Source organism: Entelurus aequoreus, linkage group LG06 (genome assembly GCF_033978785.1).
Source record: "Entelurus aequoreus isolate RoL-2023_Sb linkage group LG06, RoL_Eaeq_v1.1, whole genome shotgun sequence".
NCBI lineage: Eukaryota > Metazoa > Chordata > Actinopteri > Syngnathiformes > Syngnathidae > Entelurus > Entelurus aequoreus.
In genome coordinates, this window is record NC_084736.1 from 36631266 (window position 1) to 36656286 (window position 25021).

The window sequence follows — 25021 nt, forward strand, 5'->3', positions numbered from 1 at the left end:
CCTTCAAATATTATTACTAATACCTTCAAATATTATTACTAATACCTTCAAGTATTATTACTAATACCTTCAAATATTATTATTAAAAACTACAAATATTGTTACTAATACCTTTAAATATTACAAATGTATTACTAATACCTTCAAATATTATTATTAATACCTACAAATATTGTTACTAATACCTTCAAATATTATTACTAATACCTTCAAATATTATTATTAATACCTACAAATATTATTACTAATAGCTTCAAATATTATTATTAATACCTACACATAATTATTACTATTAATACATTGAAATATTATTACTAATACCTTCAAATAGTATTATTAATACCTACAAATATTATTATTAATACCTACAAATATTACTATTAATACATTGAAATATTATTACTAATACCTTCAAAAATTATTACTAATACCTTCAAATATTGTTACTAATACCTTCAAATATTATTACTAATACCTTTAAATATTATTACTAATACCTTCAAATATTATTACTAATTCCTTAAATTTTACAATAAACACTCACCTTCAAATTACATCTCCTGACAATCATGTGTATGTAAATATTATTAAGCATTATTATGTGTATGTAAATATCAATAAATATGACCCTGTGTATGTTAATATTAGTAAGTATGATAATATGTATGTTAATATTAGTAAGTATGATAATATGTATGTTAATATTAGTAAGCATGAAAATGTGTATGTTAATATTAGTAAGTTTTATTATGTGTATGATTCGTAAATATGATAACAAGTATGTAAATATGAGTCCATATGATAATGAGTATGTAAATATAATTATGATTATGTAAATATGAGTCACCTCAAAGTCACAGAGCAGGTCCTGGAAGGCGGTGCAGTTGGGGATGATGGAGGTCTCATGGCCACTGTCCACCGTGCCCACCAGGGAGAAGGTCAGGTGCAGGATGTGACTGTTGAGCAGCGAGCGCTTCTTCTTCAGCAACATGGCCAACAGCTGTGAGGGTCACATGACATGTCAGCGCCAACATGTGAGGGTCACATGACATGTCAGCGCCAACATGTGAGGGTCACATGACATGTCAGCTCTTCTGCTGGCCACGCCCACCTGGTAGCCTTTGATGCGCTCCATCTCCTTGCTGGCCAGCGGGTTGCTTTTCACCACGCACACCAGCGCCTTCACCGCCGCGTACAGACCCTCCACATCCGACGCCATGGCCACCAGGCCCAAGATGGCTGCCGCCCCGCCCACGTACTGCAGGTTGTTGGCCACGGGCTTCGGGGAGAAGGCGCGCACGCCTGAGGAGCGACAGGAGAGGAGGCGTTCATCGTCCTGTTAGCGTCGTCGGCGGGAGGGATCGCGCGCAAGCTCGCTCACCCAAGTAGCCGATGACGGCGGCGCCCACGGTGCGCGCCGCTCCATTGAGGTGTCCGGCGGCGTTATGGATCAACTTGACTGGCGTGGCGTTTTCATGAGACGACACGGCCAGCTACGGAAGAAGTCATGTTTCACTATTAGCTTCTTTTTACACTTTAAATACAACTTTACCTGTACAGTCAATAAAGGTTAGCATGTTTTTACACTTTAAATACAACTTTACCTGTATAGTGAATAAAGGTTAACTTCTTTTTACACTATAAATACAACTGTACCTGTACAGTCAATAAAGGTTAGCATGTTTTTACACTTTAAATACAACTTTACCTGTACAGTCAATAAAGGTTAGCTTCTTTTTACAATTTAAGTACAACTGTACCTGTACAGTCAATAAAGGTTAGCATCTTTTTACACTTTAAATACAACTGTACCTGTACAGTCAATAAAGGTTAGCTTCTTTTTACACTTTAGATACAACTGTAGCTGTACACTCAATAAAGGTTAGCTACTTTTTACACTTTAAATACAACTGTACCTGTACAGTCAATAAAGGTTAGCTTCTTTTTACACTTTAAATACAACTGTACCTGTACAGTCAATAATGGTTAGCATCTTTTTACACTTTAAATACAACTGTACCTGTACAGTCAATAAAGGTTAGCTTCTTTTTACACTTTAAATACAACTTTACCTGTACGGTCAATAAAGGTTAGCTTCTTTTTACACTTTAAATACAACTGTACCTGTACAGTCAATAAAAGTTAGCTTCTTTTTACACTATAAATACAACTGTACCTGTACAGTCAATAAAGGTTAGCTTCTTTTTACACTTTAAATACAACTGTACCTGTACAGTCAATAAAGGTTAGCTTCTTTTTACACTTTAAATACAACTTTACCTGTATAGTCAATAAAGGTTAGCTTCTTTTAACACTTTAAATACAACTGTACCTGTAAAGTCAATAAAGGTTAGCTTCTTTTTACACTTTAAATACAACTGTACCTGTAAAGTCAATAAAGGTTAGCTTCTTTTAACACTTTAAATACAACTGTACCTGTACAGTCAATAAAGGTTAGCTTCTTTTTACACTTTAAAACTTTACCTGTACAGTCCATCACCATGGCGACTGCGTGTGTGTGCTTGTTACCTGTTTGGCGATGGCCTTGCTGTCCAGTTTGTTGTAGACCTTCCTGATCTTGGCCACGGTCAGAGTGGACACGGAGACGGCGTAGAGGCTGAAGGACACCTTCTCCTCCGGCACCAGCGCCACGGGGGAGGCGGGCGCCACCTCGGCCTTGGAGTCCTTACCTGTGCGAGCAGACCTTCAGTGGGGGGCGTGCGAGGGAGACAAGAGAGAAAGGCGGGGCCCTCACAAGGCAGGTAGACGGCCTGCAGACTCCCCACGTTGGTGGGTCCCAGGTCGAAGATGGCCGTGACACTGGCGGCGGGCAGGACCTCCTCCAGGAAGTGGCTGGGCCCCAGGCGCCAGACCAGGCTGGAGAGCTGGCGCTGGGCCGGCGGCGTGCCCACGTAGCCGTACACGCTGCTGACCACTGGCGGGTTTGCCGATCCAGAACCCCCCGGAACACTGTGGACGTAGTGCAGCTGGAAGACACGGGAAAAGCGGGTGTCTTTCATGAAATGACACTTTTATGGGAGATTTTTAACACTTTATAGACATTTGACAACTAAACTATTATACACCTATTTAATAATAACACCTTAACATATTGACAACCAAACAATTACACACCTATTTAATAATACCACCTTAACATTAGCGTGGCGAAGTTGGTAGAGTGGCCGGGCCAGCAATCGGAGGGTTGCTGGTTACTGGGGTTCAATCCCCACCTTCTACCATCCTAGTCACGTCCATTGTGTCCTTGGGCAAGACACTTCACCCTTGTTCCTGATGGCTGCTGGTTAGCGCCTTGCATGGCAGCTCCCGCCATCAGTGTGTGAATGTGTGTGTGAATGGGTGAATGTGGAAATACTGTCAAAGCGCTTTGAGTACCTTGAAGGTAGAAAAGCACTATACAAGTATAACCCATTTATCATTTAACATTTGACAACCGAACAATTATACACCTATTTAATAATACCACCTTAACATTTGACAACCGATCAATTACACACCTGTTTCATAATACCACCTTAACATTTGACAACCAAACAATTATACACCTATTTAATAATACCACCTTAAAGGCCTACTGAAATTAAATTTTTTTATTTAAACGGGGATAGCAGATCTATTCTATGTGTCATACTTGATCATTTCGCGATATTGCCATATTTTTGCTGAAAGGATTTAGTATAGAACAACGACGATAAAGATCGCAACTTTTGGTATCTGATAAAAAAAGGCTTGCCCCTACCGGAAGTAGCGTGACGTAGTCAGTTTAACATATACGCAAAGTTCCCTATTGTTTACAATGATGGCCGCATGAAGTGAGAGAGATTCGGACCGAGAAAGCAACGATTTCCCCATTAATTTGAGCGAGGATGAAATATTTTTAAATGAGTAAAGTGCAAGTGAAGGACTAGTGGGGAGTTGAAGCTATTCAGATAGGGAAGATGCTGTGAGAGCCGGGGGTGACCTGATATTCAGCTGGAAATGAATACAACAGTAAATAAACACAAGACATATATATACTCTATTAGCCACAACACAACCAGGCTTATATTTAATATGCCACAAATTAATCCTGCATAATAACACCTAGGTGTTTGTTATGCTAGCTCCTAGCTACTAGCTCGAGCTAGTTATAGCTCGAGCGGGTAATATGGACGGGATCCTGTATATATAACCCGCCAATACAATTCAAACACCTGCACAACACACACACTCACTCAGCCCAAACAACCGTTCACCTAACCCAAGGTTCATAAAGCTTATATATTTAATCAAAGTTACGTACATGACACGCACGTACGGGCAAGCAATCAAATGTTTGGAAGCGCGCGGGTGGGACCTGATATCCAGCTGGGAATGACTACAACAGTAAATAAACACAAGACATATATATACTCTATTAGCCACAACACAACCAGGCTTATATTTAATATGCCACAAATTAATCCTAATGCTAGCTCCTAGCTCCTAGCTACTAGCTCGAGCTAGTTATAGCAAGCGATCAAATGTTTGGAAGCGCAGCTGTGTACTCACGTTATCGCAACTGTGTATCCAAATCAAAGTCCTCCTGGTAAGAGTCTCTGTTGTCCGAGTTCTTCCATCTTGACTGCATCTTTCGGGAATGTAAACAAAGAAGCGCCGGCTGTGTACGTGTTGTTGCTGACTTCCCTCGCAAAATAGACACTTCGCACCGACAACTTTCTTCTTTGCTTGCTCAGCTTCTTTCTCCATAATGCAATGAACAAATTGCAACAGATTCACCAACACAGATGCCCAGAATACTGTGGAATAATGAGATGAAAACAGAGCTATTTCGTATTGGCTTCAATGGTGTCCGAATACTTCCGTTTCAATGATTGACGTCACGCGCATACGTCAACCCTCAGAGGCGTTTCGAACCGGAAGTTTAGCGGGAAATTTAAAATTGCACTTTATAAGTTAACCCGGCCGTATTGGCATGTGTTGCAATGTTAAGATTTCATCATTGATATATAAACTATCAGACTGCGTGGTCGGTAGTAGTGGCTTTCAGTAGGCCTTTAACATTTGACAACCAAACAATTACACACCTATTTCATAATACCACCTTAACATTTGACAACCAAACAATTATACACCTATTTAATAATACCACCTTAACATTTGATGACCAAACAATTATACAACTATTTCATAATACCACCTTAACATTTGACAACCAAACAATTATACAACTATTTCATAATACCACCTTAACATTTGACAACCAAACAATTATACACCTATTTAATAATACCACCTTAACATTTGACAACCAAACAATTACACACCTATTTAATAATACCACCTTAACATTTGACAACCAAATAATTACACAAAGTGACTCGGTAAAGAATTTGGGTATTATATTCGACACAACTCTCTCATTTGAGTCATACATTAAGAGTGTTACTAAAACAGCCTAATATCTCTGTAATATCGCTAAAATGTGTTCCATTTTGTCGACCAGCAATGCTGAGATCATTATTCACGGTCTAGCTCCATCCTATTTTGCTGATTGTATTGTACCATATGTCCCGGATAGAAATCTGCGTTTTAAGAACTTATTAGTGATTCCCAGAGCCCCAAAAAAGTCTGCGGGCTTTAGAGCTTTTTTTATTGGGGCTCCAGTACTCTGGAATGTTCTAGCAGTAACAGTTAGAGATGCTACCTCAGTAGAAGCATTTAAGTCCCATCTTTAAACTCATTTGTATACTCTCGCCTTTAAATTTTTTTAATGGATTAAGGATCGTTATAAATAAGAGTCACGATTGATTTGAAAATGGATGATTTGTGATACCTTGACGGTGTTGATGAGCTGCCCGTCCAGGTAGAGCGTGGCCATGCTGTTTTTCAGCATGCCCTTGCTCATCACCAACACCAGGTGGTGCCACTGGCCCTCCACGATGAGCTCGCCACAGCGAAAACGAGCGCAGCAAGGCAGGATCTCATAGAAGGATGCTTCCTCGCTGGACTCATCCGCTGAAGAGAGAGAGAGTTAGAGAGAGAGAGAGAGAGAGAGAGAGAGAGAGAGAGAGAGAGAGAGGTGTTATTGGTGAAGAGCGGCAGGAGAGGTGTGGGTGTTCTCACAATACGTCTGCAGCAGCTCCTCCTTGGTGGAGACGCTGAGCGAGCGGTCTTTGGCCGACAGCACCAGCGCCAAGCACACGTAGTGCTGCTCCGACGAGTTGGCCCGCCGCACCACCGTCAGCAGGCGCACCGGGTGGGCCTGGGGCGCCGTGCTGAAGCGCTCCACACAGAACCAGGTGGAGTAGCTAAGGCCGGAGGGTGGGGGAAAGAAGCGCTCCCCTAGTGGTGGCAGAAGGGAAGTGGGTCAGTAACATTTCTTGCATTGTTAGCGCCCCCTAAAGAATAGGTGAAGACACACGTCCTGCAGATACAGACTGTACCTTTATAGTACAGCAGTGAAAAGAATGAAAATACAAGCAGTACACAGCACTGAAGGTAGAGGGCGCCAAACACAAAGAAATAACCTGCTGCAGTGTTATTGCTAGCAATGAACACATATTACAATGTGCTTCTGACTGTGTAGGTTATTCTCTCACAATTATTCTCCTGAGTCATGGAACAAAAAGTCTGAAGATGGCGGATAAGAGCAGCGACACAGGGAGGGAGGCGGGATAAAAGATGGGAGGAAGAATGCTAACGAGTGGAGAGATGGAAGTAATGTTGTTATTAAAGTAATAAATAATAGGCATGAAAAAAGTAAACTTTTAGCTGGAGCCCAAATATATGAATTTGTAATAAAAAATGAATCTGATTGTCAATTATTCAATAATAGCCAGGTTCCAACAAAGTCATGTTAGAGACAAGGAAGTCTGTCAAAACTAAGTTTTCTGGGTGGGTTTATGTCATACATACATACATGTGATGATGTCATACATGTGATGATGTCATACATGTGATGTCATAACCAGTGTCATCATACATGTGATGATGTCATAACCAGTGACATCATACATATGATGATGTCCTACATGTGATGATGTCATAACCAGTGACTCCATACCCCTGATGATGTCATACATGTGATGTCATAACCAGTGACTTCATACATGTGATGATGTCATACCTGTGATGTTGTCATAACCAGTGACTTCATACATATGATGATGTCATAACAAGTGATGTCATACATGTGACGATGTCATAACAAGTGATGTCATACATGTGATGATGTCATAACCAGTGACTTCATACATGTAATGGTGTCATAACAAGTGATGTCATACATGTGATGATGTCATAACCAGTGACTTCATACCTGTGATGGTGTCATGACTGGTAACTTCCTACCTTTGATGAGGTCATACATGTGATGATGTCATAACCAGTGACTTCATACATGTGATGATGTCATACATGCGATGATGTCATAACCAGTGACTTCATACATGTGATGATGATGTCATACATGTGACAATGTCATAACCAGTGACTTATACATATGGTGATGTCATAACCAGTTATGTCATACCTGTGCCGATGCCGCTCAGCACCGCGCCGTCGCTGACCCCAGAGGCGTTGGCGTTGTTGGTGGGGGCGTTGTGTGGCGCCAGACTGGGCAGGAACAAACACCTACACAATGTCAACACAAGAGGACTTGATATCAGCCAATCCACACAGTATCAAATGCATCATCATGGGTGTTAGAGTCATCTTTATACAGGTCATCTAAATAGTTTATATATATATATATATATCTATATATATATATATATATATATACACACACACACATGTCTATATATACAGTGTATGTATATATATATATATATATATACACACATGTCTATATATATATATATATATATATATATATATATATATATATATATATATATATATATATATATATATATATATATATATATATACTGTATATATACAGTATATATATATATACATATATACACATATGTACATATATATACATACATATATAAACACATAATATATACAAAATCATATATATAAAATCCAAGTATATAAGTGTTATGTTGGGTTGATAAATGTGGGATTAATTACACATTAGTACACGAAGAAAAGTGATTTCAGACAGGAGTAAGGTGTTAATACAGTATGTGGAAAAGTACAGTTACACACGTGAGGTTGTACTGAAAAAAGAAAAAGCAAGATAAACAGATTAGTACACAAAAGTTATTCAGGAAGTGTAGCACTGAACATGCAACATATGTAGATGTATGTGTATTCTTCATGGTACTACTGCAACAATGTAGTATGTTTTGTCATGAGGGTGTTGTTGAATTAATGATGAAATAAATGTTTTCATTCTGAGCTGGCACACATTGAAAACTCTCAAGGGTAGACTCTCACAATGTAGAAGATGTTTGACTTGCTCTGCTACCTGGAGTCTCCTTGCGACAACAGTAATGTCTGACTTGGAAATGAAGAGTGCTGACATTGACTGTGTGTGTGTATGTGTGTGGTGAAAAATAAGATTAATTTGCACATTTAAAAAGATGGCAGAAAGCTGAGACGAGGACCCACTCGCCTTTTCTCTCTGCAGAGTAGATGTTGTTTGTCAACATGTCTCCAATAAAACAGTTTTTAACTCTTTGTACACACTCCAATGTCTTTGACCTACTTACCTGTGACATCATCATTCTTAAAAACTGCTAAACAACTCTTACACCATCAGGCTAGCTCACCACACAGAGGTGTATATTAGGTGATTGTTGCTGCCATCTTTCTACAACCATGTACACAAAGAATATGTGAAGAGTGTGTTTGTGTGTCATTAGGTGAAACAAGTCAAGAAGACTTTTACAAACCAAAAAACAGAGCTTCACTGTAAAATATGGACTCATGGACTTTTTACACAAACAAAGTAAGATGAAAAATGCTTTTAAGTTTGATAAAAAGTGGGAATAAAAATTATTTGACTTCAAGTGAATTATTATCTTATAAGCAATTTGTACTTCATTGATTAGAACACGACACCTTCAAAACAATATCAGTGCCTCACTAAGCAGAACACTCACTAGTGTGTGTGTGTGTGTGTGTGTGTGTGTGTGGGAGGGAAGAGTGCTATTCCTAATAGCAGAGGGGAGCATCAATATTTCATGTTGACAGATGGAAGAGAAAGGAGGGGTGTGTGTGTGTGTGTGTGTGTGTGTGTGTGTGTGTGTGTGTGTGTGTGTGTGTGTGTGGGTGTGTGTGTGTGTGTGTGTTCATGCTGTGCAGAAAGTGGGCCAGCAGTGCGTTTGTCGCTCATGTGCTGCTGTTTGAAACTTCATGTTCTATTCTGATGTGATTCAAGCACATGCACACGCACACATGCACACGCACACACACACACACTTAGGACAATATGTTGTAAGCACAAAACAGAAGTGCTAAAAAAAAAGAAGTGAGATGGTAAAATATTTAGATCTCACATGACAATTATGATACGTTTATTGTACTTTGTATTATTTCCTGTCCAAGACTCTTATTTTGTTCCATTTCCTGTTGTCCACCCTTTTTTTAATTTTTATTAAATCAACATAAAAAACACAAGATACACTTACAACCAGTGCACTAACCCAAAAAACCTCCCTCCCCCCTCCACACTCATTCACACAAAAGGGGCTGTCTCTTTCCGTTATTAAACTTCTGGTTCCTACAATATAGCACAATACAGTCTGCAAGGGATACAGTCCTTGAAGCACACATGATTGCTGGTCCACTAACATTTTCATTAATTACTATTTTTTATGTAATTGTTTTTATATTGTTTTAATTTCTTTTGTATTCAAGAAAAAGTTTTTTATTGATTTATCTTATTTTTTATTTTTTTAAAGGACCTTATCTTCACCAGACCAGGTTGTCAATGAAATCAGATTGTTTATGCTTTTATGCTTTATGTCTAAAATATAAAAAACAGTAAGTGTGTGTGTGTCACAGTCTAAGTGTGTGTGCGTCACGGTGTAAGAGTGTGTGCGTCACGGTGTAAGTGTGTGTGCGTCACGGTGTAAGTGTTTGTGCATCACGGTAAGTGTGTGTGCATCACGGTGTAAGTGTGTGTATGTCCCTGTGTAAGTGTGTGTGTCACGGTGTAAGTGTGTGTGTCATGGTGTAAGTGTGTGTACGTCACGGTGTAAGTGTGTGCATGTTCCTGTGTAAGTGTGTGTGTCATGGTGTAAGTGTGTGTACGTCACGGTGTAAGTGTGTGCATGTTCCTGTGTAAGTGTGTGTGTGTGTCATGGTGTAAGTGTGTGTACGTCAAAGTGTAAGTGTGTGTACGTCACGGTGTAAGTGTGTGTACATCACGGTGTAAGTGTGGGAGTCACGGTGTAATTGTGTGTACGTCACGGTGTAAGTGTGTGAGTCACGGTGTAAGTGTGTGTACGTCACGGTGTAAGTGTGTGAGTCACGGTGTAAGTGTGTGTACGTCACGGTGTAAGTGTGTGAGTCACGGTGTAAGTGTGTGTACGTAACGGTGTAAGTGTGTGAGTCACGGTGTACGTGTGTGTACGTAACTATGTAAGTGTGTGAGTCACGGTGTACGTGTTTGTACGTCACAGTGTAAGTGTGTGAGTCACGGTGTAAGTGTGTGTACGTCACGGTGTAAGTGTGTGAGTCACGGTGTACGTGTGTGTACGCCACGGTGTAAGTGTGTGAGTCACGGTGTAAGTGTGTGAGTCACGGTGTAAGTGTGTGTACGTCACGGTGTAAGTCACGGTGTAAGTCACGGTGTACGTGTGTGTACGCCACGGTGTAAGTGTGTGAGTCACGGTGTAAGTGTGTGAGTCACGGTGTACGTGTGTGTACGTCACGGTGTAAGTGTGTGAGTAACGGTGTAAGTGTGTGTACGTCACGGTGTAAGTGTGTGAGTCACGGTGTAAGTGTGTGTATGTCACGGTGTAAGTGTGTGTACGTCACGGTGTAAGTGTGTGCATGTCCCTGTGTAAGTGTGTGTGTCACGGTGTAAGTGTGTGCGTCACGGTGTAAGTGTGTGTACGTCACAGTGTAAGTGTGTACGTCACGGTGTAAGTGTGTGTACGTCACGGTGCAAGTGTGTGTATGTCACAATGCACATTTGTGTGTGATGTGTAAGTGTGTGTACGTCACGGTGTAAGTGTGTACGTCACGGTGTGTGTGAGTCACGGTGTGTGTGAGTCACGGTGTAAGAATGTGTGTCACAGTGTAAGTGTGTGTACGTCACGGTGTAAGTGTGTGTACGTCACGGTGTAGGTGTGTGTCACGGTGCAAGTGTGTGTATGTCACAATGTGTGTGTGTGACGTGTATGTGTGTGTACGTCATGGTGTAAGTTTGTGTGCGTCACAGCGTAAGTGTGTGTGTCACTGTGTAAGTGTGTGTGTCACTGTGTAAGCGTGTGTGTGTGAGGGCACCCTGCTGAGGTCCTCACCCTCAGTGCATGCTGACACTGCCACATATCAGACATAAAAGGTGTGAAATACCTTATTTGTATGCAGCCGCCTGCAGACTCACTGAAGTGTGTGTGTGTGTGTGTGTGTGTGTGTGTGTGTGTGTGTGTGTGTGTGTGTGTGTGTTCCAGCCCATGGTGCTCCCAGCGTGACCAAAGAAGAAAGCACGACTCACCCGAAGCCCTCCAGCGAGGTGTCGAACTCCACGAAAGCGGGCGTGTCGGCGGAGCCGTGCAGGCGGATGTCGTGGGGTGTGGTCATGGACACCAGACACTTGACGCGGGTGAGCGGCACCGTGCTGTCCTCAGCCGAGCGCACCAGGCTGCGGCTGATGCGGTATTGCCCGTTGTCCTCGGCCGGCGTGGCGAACACGCTGTCGGCGCCAAAGCCCTCCATGGACATGGTCATGCTGTCTGCAGGGGCGGGGACATTTACACTTAGACAGACTGTCATAAGTACAGTGCAACCTCCATTTACAAACATGTACAGTGCAACCTCCATTTACAAACTTGTACAGTGCAACCTCCATTTACAATCTTGTACAGTGCAACCTCTATTTACAAACTTGTACAGTGCAGCCTCCATTTACAAATGTGTACAGTGCAACCTCCATTTACAAACGTGTGCAGTACAACCTCCATTTACACACTTGTACAGTGCAACCTCCATTTACAATCTTGTACAGTACAACCTTCATTTACACACTTTTACAGTGCAACCTCCATTTACAAACTTGTACATTGCAACCTCCATTAACAAACTTGTACAGTGCAACCTCCATTTACAAACTTGTACAGTACAACCTCCATTTACACACTTGTACAGTGCAACCTTCATTTACACACTTTTACAGTGCAACCTCCATTTACAAACTTGTACATTGCAACCTCCATTTACAAATGTGTACAGTGCAACCTCCATTAGCAAACTTGTACAGTGCAACCTCCATTTACAAACTTGTACATTGCAACCTCCATTTACAAATGTGTACAGTGCAACCTCCATTAGCAAACTTGTACAGTGCAACCTCCATTTACAAACTTGTACAGTACAACCTCCATTTACAAACGTGTAAAGTGCAACCTCCATTTACAGTGCAAGCTCCATTTACCAACTTTTACACGGTGAGAACCGTGTCTCTGGGGACCAAAATTCTGTCTTTTTGGTTCACGCCTGCAGGCAAAAAGTAGGGCGCACTACACGACTAGTCACTTCTCAGCACTTCAGTGTGTACCTTTTCTGTGTTTTTCACCTTTTCACAAGTTTCCTCCATTTTGCTAACTCGAGACGAGTCCCAAAAAGACATCAGACGAGCGTCGAAAAGTTTAAAGTAAAAACAAAACAAAAAAAGACTACCGGTAATTGAATCGACAAACTAGCCACAGCAAGTTTTAATTGTGATGTGGAAAAATATGCCAGCGCAAACCTTTTTCACAGCACAAGAGAAGAGTTACTCTCGTTCAGCGGTGCCTCTTTCAAGAGGGCACACACACACACGGACCCTTTTTAAAAAAATGTGTATTATTGTAGCAATATGGTTGTTAAATTTAAGGATTTTTGTGATTGCTGACCGTTTTTGAGGGACTTCTACTTGTGTGTGCGTGTGTTGGCAGAGCAGCACATACAGGACAGTTTAGCTTGTTGTTGTTGTTTTAGCTTGTTCATAAAGAGACAGTGGATCCATCACCTCCTTGATACATATATTTGATATACAGTACTTTATAACAATTTCTATTATTTACTGAGGTTGGAACCAATTACTCTTATTGAAATTGTTTCTTATGGAGAAATTTTCTTCACTATACAAACTTTTAATCAAGGTTCTAAAATTACTTTTAAAAGTATGCGACTGAGTCAAAATGTATATTACAGTATTTATATATCCTCAATGTTTTTGAATTACTTTATTAACTAGTATTTATTGTCTCCATTTCTTCTAATGTATTAAACATTTATATTACATATATATATATATATATATATATATATATATATATATATATATATATATATATATATATATATATATATATATATATATATATATATATGTATATATATATATATAAAAACTTCTGATTTTTAACTCCTACTTTCTGATCGTTTGTGAGGGCACCAAAGGGACTTGTGTGTGTTGGCAGAGAAGCGCAAACAGGACAGTTTAGCTTGTTGTTGTTGTTGTTTTAGCTTGTTATGTTGGACCATGTGTCCATCACTGCACACGTGTTGAGTACAACATGCAAGTACTATAATTGTACACACTTCTTACGGTATACATCAAAAGTTGAAGTACGAGGGATGGGGACTGAATCCGGTACTTTTTTGGTCCTGAATGAATCTTGCCCGTCCTACCAGGCACCAGTTCACGTAAAGTCCGACAGTTTCGGTACCTGGGTGGCACGTGACGTCACACCCGGTTGTCGACTCACTTGGCGATCACTCCAGCAGCACTGAGAGCAAACTCGTCCAAACCACCTCAAGGTCATGTTGACATTTTACATGCCAACGAAGAAACTGACTCAAAAAACGCGACAACGTGAGTAAAATAAGGCTCCACTTTTACAAATATGCATTAGCTTGATGTTAATAGACATTAGCTTTGCTATTGACATGCTATTGATTAGCATTAGCAAATTTTACATGGCGATTTCAACACCTCCAAATGTGTTAATGAAAACTACAACTAAGATGCACATTACAGACAAACAACTGGTGCGGAACCGAATCCTTTATTTTATTTGTATTTATGTATTTTCCTTTATTTTATTTTTGTGGGTGTCTTGTTTTTTGGGGGGGAAAAAAACAATAAAAAGAACAAAAACAGCTGGTGCATGAAAACTACAATACTTACAGTATTAATACTTTTAGGGCGCAACAAAAACACACTATGAACCAGATAAAGTATGGCCAAGTTGGTTTCGGAATTGGTCCTCAACATGGCGCCCTGTCGTCACGCGGGTGGGCTTTTGACCAATCATTGAGGAGATAGTCTGTGATTGGTCAAAAGCCCGTCACATGACTACAGGCCAACATCTTGGGGACCAACTCTGAAGGCCCTACTCTCTATACTACTGCCATCTAAATGTCTTGGACCTGCAACTGTAATTTGCTACTGAAAACCACAACTAAGATGTACGTTACAATCAAACAGCTGGTGCTTAATAAGTACAATACTTATAGTATTAACACTGTTTAGGGCGCAACAAAAACACTCCACAAACCAGATATAGAGTATGGCCAAGTTGGTTTCAGAGTTGGTCCCAAACATGGCGCCCTGTAGTCACCAACTCTGAAGCCAAGCTGCTCTTCCACAAATGTTAAAATACGGCCATCTTGGACTTGCAACTGTAATTGAGAGTCAGAATTGTGATAATAAAACAAGAAATAATTGGACAGCAGTTACTCTAATCATCATATTTTAAATGTTGCAATAAAAAAATGAGGTTTTATTCTGAAAACCACACAGAAAAGTAGTGTTAAAGGTGAACGGTGGCGCAGTGAGTGCCAGTGTCAGACAGATGGCGCTGTGCTAACGAGCAGTAATGATTAACATGCACTAATGAGGCTTGATAATGACAGCAAACAAAGCATTTGCATGTTTGCGTCTTTAAACAACCACTTGACACATGTTGCTGCCGTGTTGCTCTTAAGAATATAGTCAGAGTTCGCCCAATTCTCTCTTTAGGCAACACGGAGACGCTAATGCATGCTTTTATTACAAGTGCTATAGATGATTGTAACACCCTGCTTTCTGCTCTTCTGAAAAGGTTATTGCACCTTTACAATTACTTCAAAATTCAGTGGCACGTGTCTTGACAAAGACCAGAAGGCGGGCTCACATTACACCAGTTTTAAAATCTCTGCAGTGTTTCAGGATAATCTTTAAGTTTCTTTTTATGGTTTATAAATGTTTTTATGGTATTGGGCCATTTTATCTTATCTTTCAGATTTGCTTTTACCCTACGATCCTCCGCCACTCATCTGCTAATTATTCCCAAAGTCAGGACACAAAGTCACGGGATGGCATCTTTCCACCATTATCAGAATCAGAATCAGAAAAACTTTAATAATCCCAGAGGGTAAATTAAGATTTTCAGACTCCCGTCTATGGAACAGCTTGCCGGAAGACCTCAGGGCTGCGTTCATGTTTTTAAGAGCAGGCTTAAGACCCACCTTTTTGATTTGGCTTTTAGCTGATATTATTTTATTGAAGTCATTTGTATTTTACTTTTTATGCAATATTGTATTTAGTTCTATCAATATATATATTAGGGCTGTGAATCTTTGGGTGTCCCACGATTCGATATCGATTTTTGGGGTCACGATTCGATTCAAAATCGATTTTTTTTTCAATTCAACACGATTCTCAAATCAAAAACAATTTTTTCCCGATTCAAAACGATTCTGTATTCATTCAATAGATAGGATTTCAGCAGGATCTACCCCAGTCTGCTGACATGCAAGCAGAGTAGTAGATTTTTGTAAAAAGCTTTTATAATTGTAAAGGACAATGTTTTATCAACTGATTGCAATAATGTAAATTTGTTTTTAACTATTAAATGAACCAAAAATATGACTTATTTTATCTTTGTGAAAATATTGGACACAGTGTGTTGTCAAGCTTATGAGATGCGATGCAAGTGTAAGCCACTGGGACACTATTGTTCATTTATTTTTATTTTTATAAATGTCTAATGATAATGTCAATGAGGGATTTTTAATCACTGCTATGTTGAAATTGTAACTAACATTGATACTGTTGTTGATAATATTCATTTTTGTTTAACTACTTTTGGTTTGTTCTGTGTCGTGTTTGTGTCTCCTCTCAATTGCTCTGTTTATTGAAGTTGTGAGTGTTGCTGGGTCGGGTTTGGTTTTGGAATTGGATTGCATTGTTATGGTATTGCTGTGTATTGTTTTGTTGGATTTATTAATTTTTAAAAAAAATAAATAAATACATTTGAAATTAAAAAAATTATAAAATAATAGATTTTTTAAAAATGACAATCGATTCTGAATCGCACAACGTGAGAATCGCGATTCGAATTTGAATCGATTTTTTCCCACACCCCTAATATATATATATATATATACATATTGTATTAATCTTCATATGTCTTACTTGTATTTTATTCTTTATCTCTACACATGGTTCTTACTATTTTACAAGTTTTATTATTGTTATTTTCCAACGTTCCTCAGATGAGCCATCTGCCTCAGGGGTTATCGGTCGTGCTTGTGGTGGGCTTTTGTGTCAGCGTCCTGGTGGCCATGGTGTGATGACCTCCTGGTGCAGATGTGATAGTGTTTACTCACATATCTCCTCTGTACTCAGCCATGCAATCATTAGTCTATTAGTTGCATGTGTGTGTATGTTGTGTGTGCGTGGGTACGTATGTGATAATGGGGGATATGGGTCACCGGGGTATTGTTTTTAACTTTGTAAAGCACTTTGCCTTGCATTTCTTTTATGTATGAAAGGCGCTTTATAAATGAAGCTTGATTTGATTTGACTTGACACACATGCAGCGCTCTGCACTCTGCGTGCCGAAGGAAAGGCTTCGCTACACTCCTCATTTCACTTCTGGCCTTACTTCTCATGTCGCCGTCGTAGCTGAGCGAGCTGGGCTTGTGCACGCGGTACTGCTTCAGCAGCTTCTTGTCCCAGGCGCCGCAGTTCAACGGGTTCCCCAGACGCAGGAACTCCCTGTGGGCAGAGACATGGCTCACATCCTCGTTTTGGCAAATACACCACGGGGCACCTCCTCACTTATCTGTGTTAAATACCCTTGATTAAACACACCACATCAGTGCCACAAACATGCCCAGTAAAATAATGTTGGTGGAATACACCTAGTCAGTGCCACAAACAAATAACACGCACAGACTGCAACATGCTCATGACCATAAATATGCTAATGAGTCTCTCCTGTCAGTCCCACAAGAAGTAGACACGTGTGTGTGGTCACATGACAAGTAGAAGACACCTTGACAGGAGTGTGTGTGGTCACATGACAAGAAGTAGACACGTTGACAGGACTGTGTGGTCACATGACAAGAAGTACACACGTTGACAGGAGTGTGTGTGGTCACATGACAAGTAGAAGACACGTTGACAGGAGTGTGTGTGGTCACATGACAAGAAGTAGACACGTTGACAAGAGTGTGTGTGGTCACATGAGAAGAAGTAGACACCTTGACAGGAGTGTGTGTGGTCACATGACAAGAAGTAGACATGTTGACAGGACTGTGTGGTCACATGACAAGAAGTAGACACGTTGACAGGAGTGTGTGTGGTCACATGACAAGAAGTAGACACCTTGACAGGAGTGTGTGTGGTGACATGAAAAGAAGTAGACACGTTGACAGGAGTGTGTGTGATCACATGACAATAAGTAGACACGTTGACAGGAGTGTGTGTGGTCACATGACAAGAAGTAGACACGTTGACAGGAGTGTGTGTGATCACATGACAATAAGTAGACACGTTGACAGGAGTGTGTGTGGTCACATGACAAGAAGTAGACACGTTGACAGGAGTGTGTGTGATCACATGACAATAAGTAGACACCTTGACAGTAGTGTGTGTGGTCACATGACAAGAAGTAGACACCTTGACAGGAGTGTGTGTGGTCACATGACAAGAAGTAGACACCTTGACGGGAGTGTGTGTGGTCACATGACCAGAAGTAGACACGTTGACAGGAGTGTGTGTGGTCACATGACAAGAAGTAGACACGTTGACAGGAGTGTGTGTGGTCACATGACAAGAAGTAGACACCTTGACAGGAGTGTGTGTGGTCACATGACAAGAAGTAGACACCTTGACAGGAGTGTGTGTGGTCACATGACAAGAAGTAGACACCTTGACAGGAGTGTGTGTGGTCACATGAAAAGTAGAAGACACCTTGACAGTCGTGGTCAAAAGTGTACATACACTTGTAAAGAACATAATGTCATGGCTGTCTTGAGTTTCCAATCATTTCTACAACTCTTATTTTTTTGTGATAGAGTGATTGGAGCACATACTTGTTGGTCACAAAAAACATTCATGAAGTTTGCTTCTTTTATGAATTTATTATGTGTCTACTGAAAATGTGAGCAAATCTGCCGGGTCAAAAGTATACATACAGCAACATACATGATCAATGTTGGTGATGTAGAAAAGTTCCAATCAAATCAAATGAGCTTCATGGCCTCTTAACTTCATGTGAGTGACTTCTCTGAGCCCATTTAAATATGGCTCATGTGATGCAGTCATTAGACTCGGTTACAAACACCACAATGGGAAAGTCAAAGGAACTCAGCACAGATCTGAAAAAATGAATCATTGACTTGAACAAGTCAGGAAAGTCACTTGGAGCCATTTCAAAGCAGCTTAAGGTCCCAAGAGCAACTGTGCAGACAATTGTAAGTATAAAGTGCATGGCACAGTTTTGGCACTGCCACGATCAGGAAAAAAACGCAAGCTATCACCTGCTGCTGAGAGAAAATTGGTCAGGATGATCAAGAGTCAACAGAGAACCACCAAAAAGCAGGTCTGCAATGAATTGGAAGCTGCTGGAACACAGGTGTCAGTGTCCACAGTCAAGCGTGTTTTGCATCGCCATGGACTGAGAGGCTACCATGCAAGAAGGAAACCCTTGCTCCAGAAGCCACACCTTAAGGCTCGTCTAAAGTTTGCTGCTGATCACATGGACAAAGATAAGACCTTCTGAAGGAAAGTTCTGTGGTCAGATGAAACAAAAATGGAGCTGTTTGGCCACAATACCCAGCAATATGTTTGGAGGAGAAAAGGTGAAGCATTTAATCCCAGGAACACCATTCCTACCGTCAAGCATGGTGGTGGTGGTAGTATTATGCTCTCGGCCTGTTTTGCTACCAATGGAACTGGTGTTTTAAATGGGACAATGACAAAGGAGGATTAACTCTAAATTCTTCAAGACAACCTAAAATCATCAGCCCGGAGGTTGGGTCTTGGGCGCAGTTGGGTGTTCCAACAGGACAATGACCCCAAACACACGTCAAAAGTGGTAAAGGAATGGCTAAATCAGGCTAGAATGAAGGTTTTAGAATGGCCTTCCCAAAGGTCTGACTTAAATGTGTGGACAATGCTGAAGAAACAAGTCCATGTCAGAAAACCAACACATTTAGCTGAACTCCACCAATTTTGTCGAGAGGAGTGGTCAAAAATTCAAGCAGAAGCTTGTGGATGGCTACCAAAAGCGCCTTATTGCAGTGAAACTTGCCAAGGGACATGTAAGAAAATATTAACATTGCTGTATGTATACTTTTGACACAGCAGATTTGCTCACATTTTCAGTAGACACATAATACATTCATAAAAGAAGCAAACTTCATGAATGTTTTTTGTGACCAACAAGTATGTGCTCCAATCACTCTATCACAAAAAAATAAGAGTTGTAGAAATGATTGTAAACTCAAGACAGCCATGACATTATGTTCTTTACAAGTGTATGTACGCTTTTGAATGTGACTGTACAAATAATACACACATATATAAATATTACAGGTGTCAAAAAAATTTAGATTTTCGAATGAATTGAGATTGTTATTTGTAATGATTCTTAATCGGTAAAAAACTATCTATATTTTTTGTGTCCTGTCAACCACTCAAACCAATCCTATAGTCCAGGGGTGTCAAACTAATTTTAGATGGGGGGGCCACATGGAGACAAATCTACTCCCAAGTGGGCCTGACTGGTAAAATCACGGCACGATAACTTGAAAATAAAGACAACTTCAGATTGTTTTCTTTGTTTAAAAATAGAACATGCACATTCTTTTTTTTTTTTTTCATAAAGAAATACAATCATGTGTGCATTTAGAACAGCGGTTTCTTTCATTCAAAAATTTTGGCTCATTTTTATACTTAGCAAACTCATCCCGCGGCCCGGATAAAACCTGTTCGCGGGCCTGATCCGGCCCTCGGGCCTTATGTTTGACATCCCTGCTATAGTTGATACACGTTTAAGTGTTGGTACTTCTCCTGTTGTCTTATTTGTATTTGACTTTATTAAATGTTTGGTAGAATTGTCAACATTTGTCACAGCTGTTTATGGAGAATGTCCTTCATCACAGAACTGACACCAATGTTGTAGTATGGATTTTAAATCCAGAACGGGTGTGAGTGGAATGGTTCCCCCCAAGAATGGAAACCAAAGGTAAAGACTGCCAGCCCTACTATGAATAATATGAGCTAGGTCATGTGACGTGAGTACCTGAGCGCCATGGGCTGCAGCGCCTGCGACGCCAGCCTCTCGAACATGCGCTGCAGCGGGGGGTGCAGCGGGTGGTCCTCGTCGCCCAGCGCCTGACTGCAGCGCTGGAGCAGGCGCTGATGGAGAGAGGCCTCGCACAGGACCTGCTGGTTCCTCTCGCTGTTCACCAGCAGCTGCAGGATGTTGGCCACCGCCAGCTGCAGGTCCAGGGCGTGCTGAGGAGGGACCAGAGCCACACCGTCAACCCACCTTACCCTCTTCCTGTCTTCCCATGTCCTCACCTCCGGCTGGCTGTCCGAGCAGACCGAGGGCAGCAGGTCTACCATGGCCAGGACGGCCCCTGGGTGGATGACCACCGTCTCGCTGGAGGACCAGGAGGGAGCGGCGTGCAGTTTCAGCTCGCTCAGCAGCTTGATGGGGGCCGGAGGGCCCGATGAAGCCTGGTAGCCGTGTCTGCAAGAAGAGCCCAGGTGAGTCCGCCTGGAGGTCTACTGGGCCTACACGTCACACACAGAGGTCCTGGTGCAGGAGTGCTGCTGCTGTTCTGTTAGCACAACACTGACGTTTGATAGGCACGCTAAATCCCCCTCAGGGTCTGTGGCGGTCTGGAAAGGCTCCAGTCAGCACATTTGCCTGAGAGTCGCCACAGAGAATTAAATGTTCCTATTTTTTCACAGCAGAGGCTGCAATTTGTTGGCTGTCTGGGTACAGTGTAGCATACCAGCTAGCAACAATGTAGCAAAAGAGCTAGCAACCATGTAACATACCAGCTAGCATCTAGGTAAGATGTCAGCTAGCAATGATGTAGCATACCAGCTAGCAACCATGTAGCATAATAGTTAGCAACCATGTAACATATTAGCTAGCAACCATGTAGCAAAATAGTTAGCAACCATGTAACATACCAGCTAGCAACCATGTAGCGTAGCAAAATAGCTAGCGACCATGTAACATACCAGCTAGCAACCATGTAGCAAAAGAGCTAGCAACCATGTAACATACCAGCTAGCATCTATGTAAGATGTCAGCTAGCAATGATGTATACCAGCTAGCAACCATGTAGCGTAATAGTTAGCAACCACATAACATACCAGCTAGCAACCATGCAGCAAAATAGCTAGCGACCATGTAACATACCAGCTAGCAACCATGTAGCAAAATAGTTAGCAACCATGTAACATACCAGCTAGCAACCATGTAGCAAAATAGCTAGTGACCATGTAACATACCAGCTAGCATCTATGTAACATGTCAGCTAGCAATGATGTAGCATACCAGCTAGCAATGATGTAGCGTAATAGTTAGCAACCATGTAACATACCAGCTAGCAACCATGTAGCAAAATAGCTAGCGACCATGTAACATACCAGCTAGCATCTATGTAACATGTCAGCTAGCAATGATGTAGCATACCAGCTAGCAATGATGTAGCGTAATAGTTAGCAACCATGTAACATACCAGCTAACAACCATGTAGCAAAATAGTTAGCAACCATGTAACATACTAGCTAGCAACCATGTAGCATACCAGCTAGCATCTATGTAACATGTCAGCTAGCAATGATGTAGCATACCAGCTAGCAACCATGTAGTGTAATAGCTTGCAACCATGTAAGATGTCAGCTAGCAACAACGTAATGTATCAGCTAGCGATGATGTAACGTAATAGCTATCAATGATGTAAGATGTCATCTGGCAGCAATGTAACGTATCAGCTAGCGATGATGTAACATAATAGCTATCAATGATGTAAGATGTCATCTAATGTAACGTATCAGCTAGCAATGGCTATCAACGATGTAAGATGTTAGCTGGCAGCAATGTAGCGTATCAGCTAGCGATGATGTAACATAATAGCTATCAACGATGTAAGATGTTAGCTGGCAGCGATGTAGCGTATCAGCTAGTGATGATGTAACATAATAGCTATCAACAATGTAAGATGTCAGCTAGTGGCAATGTAGCGTATCAGCAATGATGTAACACATCAGCTCGCACTGATGTAACACATCAGCTAGCAGTGATGTAACATATCAATGAACAGCTATGTAGCATGTCAGCTAGCACTGATGTAACATATCAGCTAGCAGTGATGTAACACATCAGCTAGCAACGACCATATATTCCTGAGAAATATTATTTTGACCCCAAGATGGCTGCTCTCAACCATGGAGCAAAACCAACTCATTAGCTTGCTAGCTTGTGAAATATGTCCACAGGGGGTACTTCCACATTGCACAGCTAACAAAGTCGTACCTGAAGAGGAGCGAAACATTCAAGAGTCAAAATGCTAACTCCTTAGGAGGAAGGATGTAATATATTGGGTTGGAGGCAATAAACAGGCGAGGTGATGAAGTACATCTCTTTACTGTAGACTTCCAGAACAGACTCAACACACTTGACGTCAGGTGCGCAACACCACGTAAATCGTTGGCCAACCAAAAAGTAACCCCAGTACGCTATAGCCAATATTCAACAGGAGATGGCAACAGACAAACATAGATCACTCTATTACATTCCTACCCTTTTAGAAATGTAGAAATTACTCAAAAGAAATACACAACCTAACCAAAAAATGCAGCAGTTCAATTTAAAAAAACTGTACTGAAACCACATTCTTTTTTTTTTTTTAGTACTGAACTCTTAACCCTCATTTGTACACAATAACGTACGTATTATACAAAACAGTATTTGTACACCTTTAACACAGATTTTTATACTGTCTTCAGAGATTCAGTTTTTTTGGTGGTACTCGAACCCTTTCTGGGTACCTGCGGATCACTGGTGGGGTTTTTGTTGTGGGTGATCTGGGTTCTGATGATGCCAACTCAGCAGCCCTTGAATCTGGTTCAGTGATGAGACTAGTTTGTGTCTGACTCACTGATGGTCCTGGTGATGGAACTGAAACAGCACTGTCCAGTTGTGCTGATGGTACATTTTCTGCAACTGGTGGAGACAAGATAACTGGCAGTCTCTCCATGTTCTCTCGCCATGGTAACATGTGATCCACATGCACTGTGCGCTGTCTCTGTCCCTCTTGGATCAGGTAAGTGACAGTTCCCAGTCTTTTCAGTATTTTTGCCTGAATCAATTTTTCCACTCCGCCCCTGAAATTTCTGATGCGAACCACCTCTCCCTCCAGGAAAAAGCGAACAGGGGGAGCCCTTTTGTCATGATGATGCTTCTGCGCTGCTTGTTTTCCTTCTATCAGTCTGGCAAGCTCCGGCTTGAGCAAACTGAAACGAGTTCTCAACTGGCGTTTCAGGAATAACTCAGCTGGAGTACGTCCCGTCACTGTGTGGGGTGTGCTGCGGTACATGAGAAGGAAATTTGCAAGTCTGTGATTGAGTGGCAAGGAAGACTTGCTGTCTGCTTCCAGCACATTCTTCCTCAGAGCCCGTTTCAGGATTTGTACTGATTTCTCTGCTGCTCCATTTGATGCTGGGTGGTAAGCCGGTACAGCAGTGTGTTATACTCCATTACTCTCCAGGAACTGAGTAAACTCTTTTGCCACCAGTTGTGGGCCATTGTCTGAAACTAGCTCTTCTGGCAGTCCATACGATGCAAACAGACCACGCAGCACTTTAATGGTGTTGTGAGAAGTGGTGGAGGACATTGGAAAAACCTCTAACCACTTTGAATGGCTATCTATGACAACCAAAAAAAACTGTTTATCTTTTTCTGCAAAATCGATGTGAATTCTTTGCCACACTCTTTCTGGCCGCCGCCAAGGATGTAATGGTGCCACAGCTGGCATTTTTTGTACTGCTTGGCAGACTGAGCACTTGTTCACCAGTTCTTGAATTTCACCATCACAGCCTGGCCACCAAAGGTAACTGCGGGCAAGAGCCTTCATACGGCAGATACCTGGATGTTCATGATGAAGATCCTCCAGTAATCTTTGTCGATAACCTGGGGGTATGATGACTCGCTGTACCCAGAGAATGCAGCCTTGATCTGCCGATAACTCCTGTCTGCATACAAAGTAAGGCCTCAATGCTACATCTTGCACATAACTCGGCCAGCCATTTAATGTGTAGTTCCACACCTTACTGAGTACAGGATCTTTAAGAGTAGCACTCTCAATGTCTTTTGCACACACAGGGAGTTCCTCCAAGTGTGAAAAGTAGAAGATACTTCCCTCTTCTGCTGTGTTGTTCATCCCTACTCGGGGTAGGCGTGACAAAGCATCCGCATTAGCATGATCAGCTGACTTCTTATACTCAATCTCTTAATTGTACGCCATGAGAATAAGTGCCCAGCGTTGCATTCTTAATGCTGCCAACATTGGAATTGCTGATTTTGGCCCCAGGATGGCCAACAGTGGC

The 25021-nt window shown here is 41.4% G+C and overlaps 1 protein-coding gene across 4 annotated transcripts in view; it reads right to left on the minus strand.

Moving 5' to 3' along the window:
• The window catches only part of wdfy3 (WD repeat and FYVE domain containing 3), a 202441-nt gene that overhangs the window by 79915 nt on the left and 97505 nt on the right, over positions 1-25021 (minus strand). For all 4 annotated transcript variants that reach the window (XM_062050680.1, XM_062050679.1, XM_062050678.1 and 1 more), the window contains 12 exons: positions 20975-21146; positions 20694-20908; positions 17046-17158; positions 11627-11864; positions 7535-7635; positions 6127-6345; positions 5837-6018; positions 2756-2987; positions 2530-2690; positions 1382-1493; positions 1112-1302; positions 848-1000 (listed from right to left, as the gene is read on the minus strand). In XM_062050680.1, the coding sequence (XP_061906664.1) occupies positions 848-1000; positions 1112-1302; positions 1382-1493; positions 2530-2690; positions 2756-2987; positions 5837-6018; positions 6127-6345; positions 7535-7635; positions 11627-11864; positions 17046-17158; positions 20694-20908; positions 20975-21146 (2089 nt within the window). The remainder of the gene's footprint in view (positions 1-847; positions 1001-1111; positions 1303-1381; positions 1494-2529; positions 2691-2755; positions 2988-5836; positions 6019-6126; positions 6346-7534; positions 7636-11626; positions 11865-17045; positions 17159-20693; positions 20909-20974; positions 21147-25021) is intronic.